The sequence below is a fragment of the Leptidea sinapis genome, chromosome 1 (genome assembly GCF_905404315.1).
Source record: "Leptidea sinapis chromosome 1, ilLepSina1.1, whole genome shotgun sequence".
Classification (NCBI taxonomy): domain Eukaryota; kingdom Metazoa; phylum Arthropoda; class Insecta; order Lepidoptera; family Pieridae; genus Leptidea; species Leptidea sinapis.
Window position 1 is genome coordinate 13,049,618 of NC_066265.1, and position 13,995 is coordinate 13,063,612.

Consider the following 13,995-nt stretch of genomic DNA (forward strand, 5'->3'; position numbering starts at 1 on the left):
ATAATAAAGTGAGATATAGGGCTCGTTTAGTGGCAAAGGGTTTTACCCAGAAAGAAGGAGTGGACTTTAATGAAACATACTCTCCAGTTCTAAGATACTCTACTTTGAGATTGTTATTTGCACTAAGTGTTAAATTGAATTTTAAAATTACCCATCTTGATGTGACCACTGCATTCCTAAATGGTTGTCAGTGAAAATGTGTATAATATGCAGGTACCACCTAACTTAATTGTAAAAGCAATACTGTTCTTAAATTGAAACGTGCTATATATGGATTAAAGCAATCAGCGAGAGCCTGGAACCAAAGACTTAATGATTGTTTACTAGCATTAGGATATGTATTGTCAAAATTGTACATAAATCAACTTCTGAAATGCAAGCTGATCTTTTAACTAAAGGTGTAACTAGTGATAAGCACAATAATTTTGTTAAAAAATTAGGTCTTAAGAGCATTCTTTAACTATCTAAATTTGTTAAGAGTCAAGTGTAAATTTTTAAGAGGTTATTTAGTTTGTTTATATTATTTTGATAAGTGGAGGTGTTAGAATATTATCAAAATATATAATATAGACAATATCATAATGTAATGGAACAGTAGTAGATTGATTCTCTATGGACTTGTCTATGTTTTGTATCCACGTGCTGCTGTGAAATAAAACTGTCAGTCTTGTCGCTACAGCTATTGCGTTTTATTAAAAAAAGCCAGTCCTAATAACCATTCCATCTTCCAAACGAGTGTTGTAATGTTGTACTGAATTTCATTACAACACTCGTTTGGATACTGTTTTAGAATCTTTAATAGAGGATTTAAAGAGTGGGTGTAGATAATAATTTAAATACCAGCCCTACAGCAAAGTCGCAACTAGACTCAATTTCAGAGCGGCCTCTGCAGTATACATGTCGTGGTTGAGCGCTCATATACACGAGTACCAGACCTACCATCACTTCGCTCGTACGCCTGTCTTTGTAAGTGCTAATTTTGTCAAACTGTTGCCCGTGCCCGCGGTGCCAAAAATATTCAACATACTCTTCTCTGTCCGAGTAAAAAGGATATAAAATAGACATATAGGCAAAAAAATGTGTTGTTCTAGTGTAAAACATTGGAGGTGGCAAATCAGACGAGTTTATCATGGTGAAAATTATTAACCGCTATCCAAGGACATCTGCAATAATGAATGCTAAGGTGCGTTGCTGGCCTTGGAGTTGAGAATCCTGTATGTGTGAAGGTCCCTAAGTCGTATCGGTTCGGGAATAAAGTCGATCTTTCCACAGAGTGGCTGTTGCCGAGATTCGTAGAACTTATTAGTTACTTACTGTTAATAATAAATACATTTTATTATAGTAAAAGTTATTTCTTGTTTTAAATATGGCACAGCCAGCAACGCTTCAAGCTTGGAATTGGAACAGGCCCGTTCGAAAAGTTAGCTCTACTTGTGAACTTATAACATTTTTTAAATAAAGGCTTTATGAAACCGGCTAAAATTTATAGTTTTACAAAATCAAAAACAGTCTAAACTTGATAGCATAATACCTATGCTAGATGCATATAGTGTTCTTATTTAATAAATTACCTCGAGACCCTCCACGCACTAAACTCCTAAAGTAATCGTAGTACATGCATAGATTAAATCGTCATACAAAATATACATAATATCAGCAACAAAAAAATGGTAAAAATATATTCATATACATTTACATGAAATACTATTCTGTTAAATATTAAATAGTCCCAATTAGTCTGTAAACAGTTATAATGGTGTGAGATACAGACAGTTGAGCACCAAGAGCGGACGTTACCTTGGCGTCGACGGCGACCGCAGACTGAGTAGTTGTCGCGGGACTGCACGTGGACACAACCTCCGGTGTTGTGATGCAACTAAATGGTATTGCCGAATCCACCTGGAATGAGTAAATATAGTTAAAAAAATTACGGCGTGTGGGTACAATTCTGTTGGTCTATTTCACCACCTACCCCTCCACAAATATTGAATAATAAAAACATATATCAGCGTATTATAATACTGTTTTAATATAAACTATCGAAGCTAATTTAAGTAATTATTTATTAGTAATAAGTTAACTTTCTACACATCGGAACCCTATAAAGTTAATGCGGGTGGTGAAATATACCATTTAAATGAAAGTATACTTCCTACCTCTCTGGACTTGCTAGCCACGAGAACTCTATCCGATTTATTCGAGCCACCACTATAAAGCAGATATTTGAGTATATTTTTTTGAGTCCAATCAGTTGTTTGTTTCGATTTAGGCTTTTTCTCTTTATTCTTTTTCTTTGTGGTTTTTTCAATCCTGTTGTTATTTTTTATACTGTCAGAATTATTGTTGCTTTCGATTTCCTTTAACATTGCAGTTTTTGACACATGAGATTTATTTAGAATGTCTTCGGTAATCGATAAATACATAAAAGAGTCGTCTGTTTGTTGATCCAATTTCGATGATTCGTCCGGTTCATCATGATTTCTCAAATGATGTAATATTTTACTTTCATCTAAAACCAGGTACGAAAAGCTTTGAGTTTCGTTTGCTATTTCAGCTAAATTGTCCGATGTGCAATCTTCCGATATCATGTATTCAATACAATCGCTTCCAGTTGCGAACGACAGATTAGATTTTTTATCATTATTATATACCTTGTTCACATTATTCGCTGCTATGGTTTCAATTCTATCATCAGACGAAATTATACAAGATTTCTCTTTTTCTTCCTTGACTATTTCTATTTTTGGTGACATTTGTACCTTAGTATGAACACCATCATTGGTATCCGTGTTACATTCATTCATTTTTGTATATTTATAAGTCATTGAATTTGAGTTTATACCAGAGAGCTGATTATCATCATTTAATGATGTATTGGATTTCTCAAGATCAGTGGTATGTGGGGCTTGTTGTGCTGACAAGTTGGGCGTTGTGTTATGTTTCGTAGTTGATTTCATCAAGTCTTCAGATTCTATAGTGCCAAAATTAACATTGGGTTGGCCATTTGTGCACCTATCTATATCATTTATATCTATCATACAATCTTTGGAAGGTTTATGCTGACAATTTACTTCACGGGCACATAATGATAAACTATTTTCATCTATAATAGTATTTTTGTTATTGTAAATATCTTCTTTATTTTCTACTATGCTACTCTGATCGAATGAACTACTTTGCTTCTCGTGTTTTAATTTTTGATCTGTTTGATTTTTATCATTCACAGAAGTTGTAGCGATAGTCATGTTCCTTATATTTTTAGGATTTATTATATTGGACTCTTTCGGGGAAACCAAAGAATAGCCAACCCTGTTTCTATACATTTCTCTTAGTTTAATATCACTTCCGTTATTATCACTTCCTTTACTATCACTATTATCTATGACCCTGTCTTTACTTTTCGACTTACCTAAGGGAATGGCATTAGTATTTTTAAATTTCTCATATTTGTCTTCACCATCTTCCTCATCTTTTAAAGCATCTAATAAAGTACTCACATTATTATCAAAAATATTTGTTTTCTTACGTTTTGTACATCCTTTATCATTTTTATATAATTCATTCTTTTTGAAGTACACACTATTTAAGCACTGGTCGAGGCTTTCGTACCACTTCTCGACATTTTGTTTCCACAGGTGAGTTGCCTCCGACTGGTCCGAGTGCACATTCGAGCCGCGCGGTCCACTTTCTTTCACCTCGCATGCGTCACCACCACTATCTTTGCATTGTTTGAAAGATTTCATGAGTTTTGCTTGGCCGCCGGTGGTTGTTTCAGTGGTGGTAGGTCGACTGTCGTGGGTGGTGGGGGTTTGTAGAGTGGTGGTACGCACCTGGTTCGAGGCAGTGGTGGTGGTGACCGCGCGGCCCGATCCCACGCTGCCGCTGCCGATCTCGAGAGAAGCGCGCGCCGTGTACGTCATCGGGAACATTGCTTTATTCCTCCTGCGGACAATTCGTCTCCATTGTATTTATTGTGTTAGCCGTCGCAAACGAGTTGGGGGGTACTCAATTTAAGCCCCGACTGAAGAGCGAGTCAAGATAACGTGGAGCAAACCTTATAGTACGCGCCAGTAGTCGTATCGCTGTGGATAGTTTATATACAACAATGATATCTAAAGGAATAAGATGCCCTAACATAAAAATATAAGTAATAAAAAAATTTAATAAATAAAAGTGAAATATTGATTCACATTTGGTGCGTAAATCAGTACGCCTGTGAATGTATACAGTCAGTCAAAATATTTTATCATGCCTTATGTGACGTAAGCACGGGACTTGGGAGAGTTCACTGAATGCGCAGATAACTAAAATAAGGTCTCACTAGCGGAGGGCGCGGGGACCACATCCAGTGTACGACATGCGATTATCACGCGTTGGCGTACCATACAATATCAACGTAGTAACAATAGGGTATATGCATGTAACTTATATTTAGTTGAAATATATTTTTTTCTAATCTTTAATATTATTTATTTATCTGAAATAGTTTTTTATTATGAATTTTGTGCTGAATAAAAAATATTAAAGATACAAAAGTGCAATTAATAGGCGCGAAATATAAAACAATGTAATTGGTTGAAGAGCAGTGTGACGTCAAAGTCTAGATAAATATAACCAATGGTATGGTTCCTAGATATTATTTTCGGTGGTTAGCGATTTTGTCAGTATTCAATGATCTGTGTAATTATTATTTAGAATGACTGAAAGTGGATTTGTTAAAACGCAATCTGATAATCTCCCAAAAAAATAGATGTGTTTATGATGCTGTTTGATTACATTTTTTGTGTTTCGAACCCAGATTTTATTTCATCTGAATTTTAAAGAGTGAAAGTTGCAAGGTAATTATGTGATAATTAATTAAGTTCTTAAGTTTTCTCAATTCATATTTTCTCACATTAATTTCTAAAACTAAACATAATATATAAATGCAAAAAATATAATTTAACTGGAATTACCATATCCATTGTTTTTTCTGTTATTAAAGATCATTAACATATGATTCTCGTTGAGATCAATGTTAAGATTCTGTTTTTAGTTTTTGCATTTTTAAAATAAAAACGCGCCCGTATGAATTATCACTATATTTAATGAAATGTCATGGGCTGAATTAGTTGTATTGCGAATTTATAGGCATTTCTAGGTAAAAAAAATTGGTTCTAAATAAGTAATCATCAATATATTATATACTAAAATCTTCTGCATCGCGCTGCATCTAATGGTACAAGAATTATTCTAATCGGTTCAGTAGTTTTTGCAGTATAACCGAAGAAAAAAACCGGGCATACATTTATTAGTACACGGACGTCACAGAAACCCGATTTTTTTTTTTTATTGAATAAGAATGTTTTTATCTATAATTTGATGTGTTTAATAATTTTTAGTATGTAAAAAATCAAATTTAAGTATTTTTAAAATTCATACATATACCCTATCGTAATGGCCTTTCGGATATTTTTGAGTGGTGGCAATTTTAATAAATAAATTACGACTAAATGAGCCACAATTTATATTTTTCTAAGATTTGTCCCTAAGTGTACGGCTGCGACAGAAGCGCCCTAAATGCGGCATGCTTCGTTTGTTCCTGTACATGCATTAAAAGATAATTTTATTACGAACGTCGGGTCACAGATCAATCTTTCGACCGTGCGAAGTTTTATGAACTGTGCGAAAATACATAGTTTTTTTAATGAATTGAAAATATAATTTCCATGCCTGATAGCACTTTCTATAGGCAAACAGGGTTAACATTCAGAATGCTAATATTGGTTTGCACAATATATCTTGAAAGTGAATATATGTACAAAAAAATTGTTAGTCGTATTGAAATTGCACCTGTATGTGAAATAAGTGAGTTTAGCATCTAAAACGTAAAGTAAAATTGAAAATGTCTGAAAGTTTGTAGTTAGTAGAGGTTAGTAAATGTAACAGAAGTAATAAAACAAAAAATATTTCAAATGTCTTTATTTAAAAAAAGTTAGTAATAATCCAATTTACTTATATGACCGGGTTTTTTGGATAAAATTTGGAGAGGATCATTCAGGCAATCCAAGCCATTTATTAGTTTTTTGACATTAATTCGATAACTCAGTTCCAAACTATAACAAGTCTGAAATTAGGTAAGTTTGAGATGAGTATGTGAAATTGTTCCATAAGCGATAACCCACCAACAGAGAAACAAAAGCTAAAGTGAATGCAATTTAGTTGTTACTTCCAACATATCTTCATTATTCTAGCACATTCTTGTTTCATACAGTAAATACTCCAGTTGTTTTCTTTTGAAACCCATTTCTAAATTATTATTCTACGTAACTAAGGTATCAAATTGTTTATCAAACATGCTAAAGCTAAAGCTGTTTATACTAAAAACAATTAATTTAATAGTAGGATTCAAAAAGAGTTATCCTAAAATAACTGTTATTTCATATTAAAATTACTATGAAGCGAGACAATAGAAACTAGCAATAGCAAGCATTTTTATGTGATATTGTATAATACGGCCATTTTGGGCAATTGAAATTCTGCTCAAGTAAATGCAAGCTATATATATATATAAAGGTATTTTACCATACTTTTTGAGATTATATTATACCACTAATGACATCGCTGAACGACTAACAACAGGTTAACACGGATCGATTTTAGTTGAACAAGCAAACGACTTCCAATGAACATAACATTCAGATGGTCCTATGAAAATCTGTTTACGAAACGTTAAATAAAATAAAATTCGTCAATTAAATATATAATAAAATTGGGAAATTCAGACGTCCCGAATTACAGTTGACATATAACAAGAGTGTTGAAAGGATTTAAACTTTTATCGAATCGTTTTTTTTTTGTCGCTAAGTTTATGTTGTAAAGTCTGTTCGGGCGGTTTAAACCGGTAGCAATTGCTTATCTAAAATCGTTTCATGTAAATTGGTGTAACAATCTCTACACGATAAGATGAGGGCAACAGAGGGCAATGAGAAAGCAGATCTACTTGGCTCCCTCTACGCGTTTAACTCCACTCTGGATGACCAAGGTGCACCACCACCAACATGCCGGAGGTAAAATCCGACATGAAGCCGTGCTAAAAGCGCTTTTAGCACGTAAAACCTAGGACATTCATCGGACCCGACGGCATTACCCCGATAGTGCTGCGAATGTATTGGCACCGGTCCTTATCTGTCTTTTCCGACTCTCGTGCTCATCAGGCGTAGTCCGGAAATTATTGGAAGACAGCTTTAGTGCACCCGATCCCTAAGAAAGGTGTACGCGCGGATTCGTCCAACTACCGCCCCCCAGCCATTACCTCCATTTTCTCCAAAGTAATGGAGTCCATCCTCAACCGCCTGCTCTTGGGATACCTATAGGAGCACCAGCTGATCAGTAACTGTCAGTACGGTTTCCATCGCTCAGCTGGTTATCTTCTTGCATACCTCACTCATAAATCGGCGCAAGCGGTTGAGTCGAAGGGAGAGGCGTTGGCGGTGAGTTTGGAAATCGCTAAGGCCTTCGATCGGGTGTGGCATAAAGCGCTATGGGCATCCCGAGAAGTTGTGCAAATGGGTCACTAGTTCTTTGGCCGATCGGAGTATAAGGTTGTATTATCAACGGTGCATGCTCCGATTTGAAACTCATAAACACTGTCCCGCAAGGCTGAGTGCCTCTACACTGTTTCTTCTGCATATCAATGATTTGCTGCAATTCAGCAGTATTCATTGCTATACAGACGACAGCACATGGTATGCTTCCTAGAACGGCTATGGCAACATGTCCCGGGATAACGTCGACGAGAACTGGAACCAACTTGATTCTTAATTTAATATTATTGCTTTACTAAATAAATAAGAAAATAAATATTGTCATTAACGTCTGGATAATCATTATCATTGCATGCTATAGCTCCCTCTCAACGCTTTAAACAATTAACTACGTGATGAATGCCTTGTGCCGCAATAACACGTCGACGTGAGTGCCAAAGTCCAATAAAAATTTATCAGTGAGTGTCCCAATGGAATCCTGCAGATTCTTTTAAAATCCTATAACAGGATAATCAAATAATGTGTTACCTGGTGACTAGTTCGATATCGGGCGGTCCGTTAGCGTCGCTGGCGGACACGCGACGTTCGGCGAGCGGCGGCGGGTTCACACAGCGAACGGTCGCCAGGTATCCACCACGGGTTGGCTCTTCGCTTAGGAGGAACGCTGGAAAAAAAGGTGAATTCGCCATAAACATCTTATATGGCAGCACAAACGGCTTTAAGGCGAATCAAAAATATCTGGCAAAGCAATACAGGTATTAATGAATAAGGAAACTTATTCTAGAATCAAATTTCATTCCAGAGCCACTTATGGAGGTCCAATAATAAATATTTAAAGGCCATAAACAATATATAGACGCAAGTGACCAGACACCAAAAGATTATTTTTGAAACTTAGAAAATTAGACGAGGTAAAGTTAACTTGGCATTGAAATTATTTGTAACTCATCATAATTATAATACATTATACTATATTATATATTAAATAATTTTAACTTCTTAAACATAATATGTCTTAAGTTAGATACAATAATAATTATCAGCATAATGTTGTAGAACACGACCGCGAAATGATATAATATGTCATCATGAAGTCATATAACTGATAGCCCATATCAAACGCTAGTAATAACCGCATGCATTATGAATTATTGTTATAAAAAGATAAAGTAGGGCAACATCGTTTATATTAACGAATATGCCGACGCGAAGCTTAAGACTTGTCTGACCATAAAATAGTGTTACAATTAAAGAAAAACAATAGTATAATGGCGTTTGAATTTGGCACCTGTCATTCTTATTTGAAAGTATAATTGTACATTATTGCAAAGGCCGGGATGTAGGCAATTGCAGGTTGAGTATGAAGACCGTAGCCGTAGGCGAGGACTTCACTAAATACGAGTCAGGTAATTGCCATTGCCCGCCGAAGCATCTTCTTCTTCTTCTTTAGCCGTTGTCAACCTCTAAGCCATCTTTTCCGGTCTTGAGCAGTTTCCAACCACTTTGTTCCCGCCAGTCTTTTGATATCGTCGTACCAACGCATCTGCGGTCTTCCTCTCGGGTGTTTCTCACCCCACGGTCTCCATTCTATCATTTTAAATTAAATTCTCATAATTTTTCAAGTTAACGCCGTTTTTAACATGAACTGTACATTTCAGCATGGAATAAGTTGCCCATAATGTCTTTTTAATTTAGAGTCAAATACAATTTGGCCTTAAGTCAATGTTTGTATACCGGGCTATAAGTAGGTACAATCTTCTAGAAACTTCAGTTCGATCCTTGCCCGCCACGCACCAATGTACTTTGCGGTTTTCGAATTTTATGGTTCCTATGGTGCTCCATGCAGCGATTTCATAATAAGAGCTCATTAGTCTGTTTCAAGAAGTGTGATTACCATGTTAGTTTTCTACTCATTTTTGGGCTAAAAATGTTTTGGTCTATTACTGGGGCCGGTGAGGTTTAAATTTTTATGACATTGAGTTTTTTTTAATAATCTTGTTCCTTCAACGCTAGAAAGACTCGAGGTGAAGTAATCATGTAGCTCAATACAGTCCAGATAGAGGAGCATTGTGGTTTCTTTTCATCACATCTCTGGCATACACCATGATATATGGTGTTCGAAGTAAATCCATCAACCAGCATTATATTACAAATATTGCTTAGTAGATAAAATTTATTATTTATAACCATGTAATGCCTTTAATACGGCAGTACGCGTGTAAACATTGATCGGGCAGGTCCCAGTTACCATTACCCATTCGTCTATAACCATTACAGGGCAGGTCCGAGTAACCATTTTAAACATTATTACCAATACATAGTAGAGATGCAGTACGTGTTTAACCATTGATCAGGCCTGGCCCAGTAACCAATAACCATTCTTCTATAACCATTACAGGGCCGGTCCGTGTAAGCATTTTAATCATTATAACCAATTAATAGTAGAGATCTGCGTACTCACAAGTAGAACCATTAATTAAAAGTTTTTATCGTGTCATAGATTAATTTAGTACCTTAAATAAATAAATATTATTACCATAATAACCAATACATATAGCAAGACCCTTAAATAACTACTTCATATTAAATGATGTATGTTATTGAAACAGTTATCAGCAGTAGGTATACTTGACAACATTGATATAGGTGATTGTTTAGTCTGTAGTTGCTAGTAACTATTGTTCTCGTCATAATTCAGATATGGTCTCTGTGCAAACAGATGGTTCACATTCTAGTGCTGTATACACATATTATGTATAGTCTAGTGCACACCAGTATCAATAATAATAATAATAATAATAAAGCCTTTTATTTCTTACAGCTTATAAAACATGAAGTTATATTAGATTATGTTAGTTTACCTATATACGATTATTAGTTTTGTTAGTAATTAACTTTGGTTCCTAAAATTTACTTGTGTTAGTTTTTCCTTAATCCTATATTATTATTCTTCATTCCGTAAGAACTCCTCTGTAGGTGAAGGCCTCCTCCAAAGATAGCCAGTCCTCTCTAGATTGGGCTACTTGAATCCAGTTGGTGCCAGCTGTTTTTTTGATGTCATCTTCCCAACTAGCTACAGGTCTACCTCTCTTTCTTTTTCCCTGTGGACCCGCCCATGTGGTCACCGTTTTTGTCCATCTCTTGTCACGTAGACGCGCCACATGTCCGGCCCACCTCCATTTTAGTGACCGAGCGTGTTCTAATCCATCTCTTGCCTTGGTTATATTTCTAATTTTGGTGTGCCTTATTTTTTGCATTTTTCTAATATTTAGCATACTGCGTTCTATACCCCGCTGACATGCAATTATTTTGTCCTTTGTTTTTTTGTTGAATTTCCATGTTTGGCAAGCATACGTGAGGCACGGTATTAGGCACGTGTTTAGAACTTTGGTTTTAATTTTGATCGGCATGCTGCTTTTGAATATGTCCTTCAAAGCCCAGTATTTGTTCCAGGTAAGCTGTGTCCTGCGTTCAACTTCTTGATCGTTACTATTGTGGACACCAGTATCAACTCATATCATTTAAGCGCTTTCAAGGCTGCCTGATTTGCAGGTACTCTGCGAATGACCGGTAACAAACCAAGCTCATGTAGAGTTGTCATGTCATTGTGACTACCACGTTCATTAATATCCAAAGAGTGTCACATGATTTTGCCGACAAAATCCATCCTCGCACCACACAAACTTAAATATTATTCTGATCATCTGGTACGTGTAGCGTTACTACACGGAGTGGTTTTTAAACAAGTCTTTTCCACGTACAACCAAACTATGTTATGACTTCTTTGCACGATGTGTCCAGGTTCATTCTCAGGCACTCTCAGCTAACCAACATCATAACTAAGTCTAGACTGATACGAGTACTGGTTTTCCCTATCTTCCTTTATGGAGTAGAAACGTGGACAATCTTGAGCTTGAAAGGCTTGAGGATTGAAGCATTCGAGATGTAGTGTTGGAGAAACTCGCTTATCCACTCTATGCAGGCCACGTATTCTTTCACATTTTGGCCTCTGCTCAAGAGGCGACGAAAGCTTGGTAAAAATAATTGTGGTTGGAAATACTGAAGGGAAAAGATCGCGCGGTCATTCTCCAACAAGACGGACTGACCAAATTTATGACTCGTCATCCAAATTCTCCACGGTTGTTAGAGACGCGCTGGACAGAATCAGGTGGAGGCAGATCATCCGGTCCAGATGCAACCATAATGCTGACCACGATCCTCAGACATGAGGGACCGACACCAGAAAGAGAGACGACGTGAATAATGTTACTGCCAATAAATGTATCCCTAGCGCTTAAAGTATCACTTGTTGTTCTGCTGGTGATTCATAAATAAACAAATCTCTGGCCGTCAATATTCATGCAATTCGTTGGGTGTTGCAAGAGAGTACAAACTGCCGTGATCGCGCACTCTTATTTTTTCCTATCATCACCTTTTCATGGTTGTTTTTGTTCCAAAGCACGGATATGAATAGGATAACCTTTAATCTTTATTTATTTATTAATAGATTAAACTATTAAATGTATGTATTGTACTATTAAATCTTTAAATCTGTGTATCTATCATGTTTTTCTCTTATTTATATTCATTTTTCAGACTTATACATATAATCCAATATGCAACCAGCGCAGGCACTTTTAAATACCTTTTTTTTAAATATTTCTGATCGTGTGTTATTCATTGTTCATTTTTTTCTTTATTATTGTAAACACTTCTGTTCCTTCCATTAGGTAAACTGTGGTAGACTATAATTGGCTATGTTTTTGTATTTAATTATAAGTGATTATTTTGTATTAAGCTGTCGTCAACCCCAATAAAATAAAGATAACTCACAGGTATCGACTCCCGAGGGTAGACTGCCGCCGTGGTGTGTCCTGGCTGACACGGTGGCCGCGTGCGCGTGGTGCGGCCTGGCACGTCGCGGTGTGGGTTCCGCCGCCATGGCCGCCACCAGGTCCTGCAAGCTGGAGTGGTGCTCACGCCGCCCTCGCCCCGCCCTGCGCGCTCCCCTCCCGCCGCGCGCTGCCGCCTCGCAAGCCTCCTCGTCTTGCTCCACCTCCTCCAGCAATTCCTGCAACCGATAACCACCGTCGATAAATCCAATGAGATTTTACTTATAGAGAAGTCAGAAGTGAATATGGCAAACTGACCCGACGATATTTGCTTGTACGAGATCATGATGATATCGGTACGAGTAGCGTCAAATAAAAAGTGAGAATGCATATGTTGCCGGCAACTTTTGTGAAATCAAATTTTATTTTTCGCCTATTTTAGCATATTTGTACGTTTTTGTAAACATTCATTTTTTTAATGAAAATGAGGGAAGAAACGAGCAGGACGTTCAACTGATGGTAATTAATACGACATGCCCATAAAACAATGCAGTGCTGCTCAGGATTTGAAAGACCCAAAAATTCTGAGCGGCACTACAAATGTGCTCGTCACCTTGAGACATAAAATGTTAAGTCTCATTTGCCCAGTAATTTCACTAGCTCCGGCGCCCTTCGGACCGAAACACAGTAATGTTTACACTTTACCGCAGAATTAGGCGCCGTTGTGGTACCCTTAATCTAGCCGGAATCCTGTGCAAGAGAGCCTCCCACTGGTGAAATTCCTGTACTGCAACGACATCTTGATTGATCATGATTCATCCGTCCTTTAAAATATTGCTGTAATCGTGTTAATAGATAGAAATCATTCGGTGCTAGGGTCGGTTGAGTATGGAAAATGCTCAAGTATTTCGAATGACTTAGATACGTCATGACCTATAAAACTAAGTAGGTATATAGCACAGTGAGTCAACGCCGCTGCTATCCGGAGCGATTATGGGGTACAACATTAATCCATCCATGACATCCTCGGCTGCTGGTAGTTGTACTGGTACCAGGGCTTGTGTACCGGTATGCGTTTTTAGGCATGACTAGCACGTCTATGTCAAAAATACGCTTTTAGGTATCACACATAAGTTTGTTTAAGATTATATTGAGATTTACCAGTGGGAGGCTCCTTTACACAGAATGCCGGCTAAATTATGAGTACCACAACGCGCCTATTTCCACCCTGAAGCAGTAATGTGTGAGCATAACTGTATTTCGGTCTGAAGAGCGTCGTAGCTACTGAAATTACTGGGCAAATGAGACTTAACATCTTATGTCTCAAGGTGACGAGCGCAGTTGTAGTGCCCCTCAGATTTTTTGGGGTTTTCAAGAATCCTGAGCGGCACCGTATTGTAATGGGTAGGGCGTTACAACTACCATCAGCTGAACGTCCAGCTCGTCTTGTTCCTTATTGTCATAAGAAAAATACTAAAAGATTTTCTATGAAACAGGGACAGAGACGGATGTCTAAAGGAAGGCAAAATACACTCGAGCCATTTAATTGTTCATGTGTAAAGCTGAATCCAGTATTTATTTAATCGAAGGATATTGGGTAAGGATAAGCAGCCATCACTCTTTGTAAAGGTTTTGGA

At 37.0% G+C, this 13,995-nt stretch overlaps 1 protein-coding gene across 1 annotated transcript in view; it reads right to left on the reverse strand.

Moving 5' to 3' along the window:
• The window catches only part of LOC126966871 (uncharacterized), a gene marked incomplete at its 3' end in the record, with an annotated part of 50,028 nt that overhangs the window by 8,372 nt on the left and 27,661 nt on the right, over positions 1 to 13,995 (reverse strand). Inside the window, exons 3-6 of the mRNA XM_050811155.1 lie at positions 12,360 to 12,597; positions 8,055 to 8,190; positions 3,831 to 3,942; positions 1,798 to 1,899 (exon numbers count right to left, since the gene is read on the reverse strand). Coding sequence (XP_050667112.1) covers positions 1,798 to 1,899; positions 3,831 to 3,942; positions 8,055 to 8,190; positions 12,360 to 12,597 — 588 coding nt within the window. The remainder of the gene's footprint in view (positions 1 to 1,797; positions 1,900 to 3,830; positions 3,943 to 8,054; positions 8,191 to 12,359; positions 12,598 to 13,995) is intronic.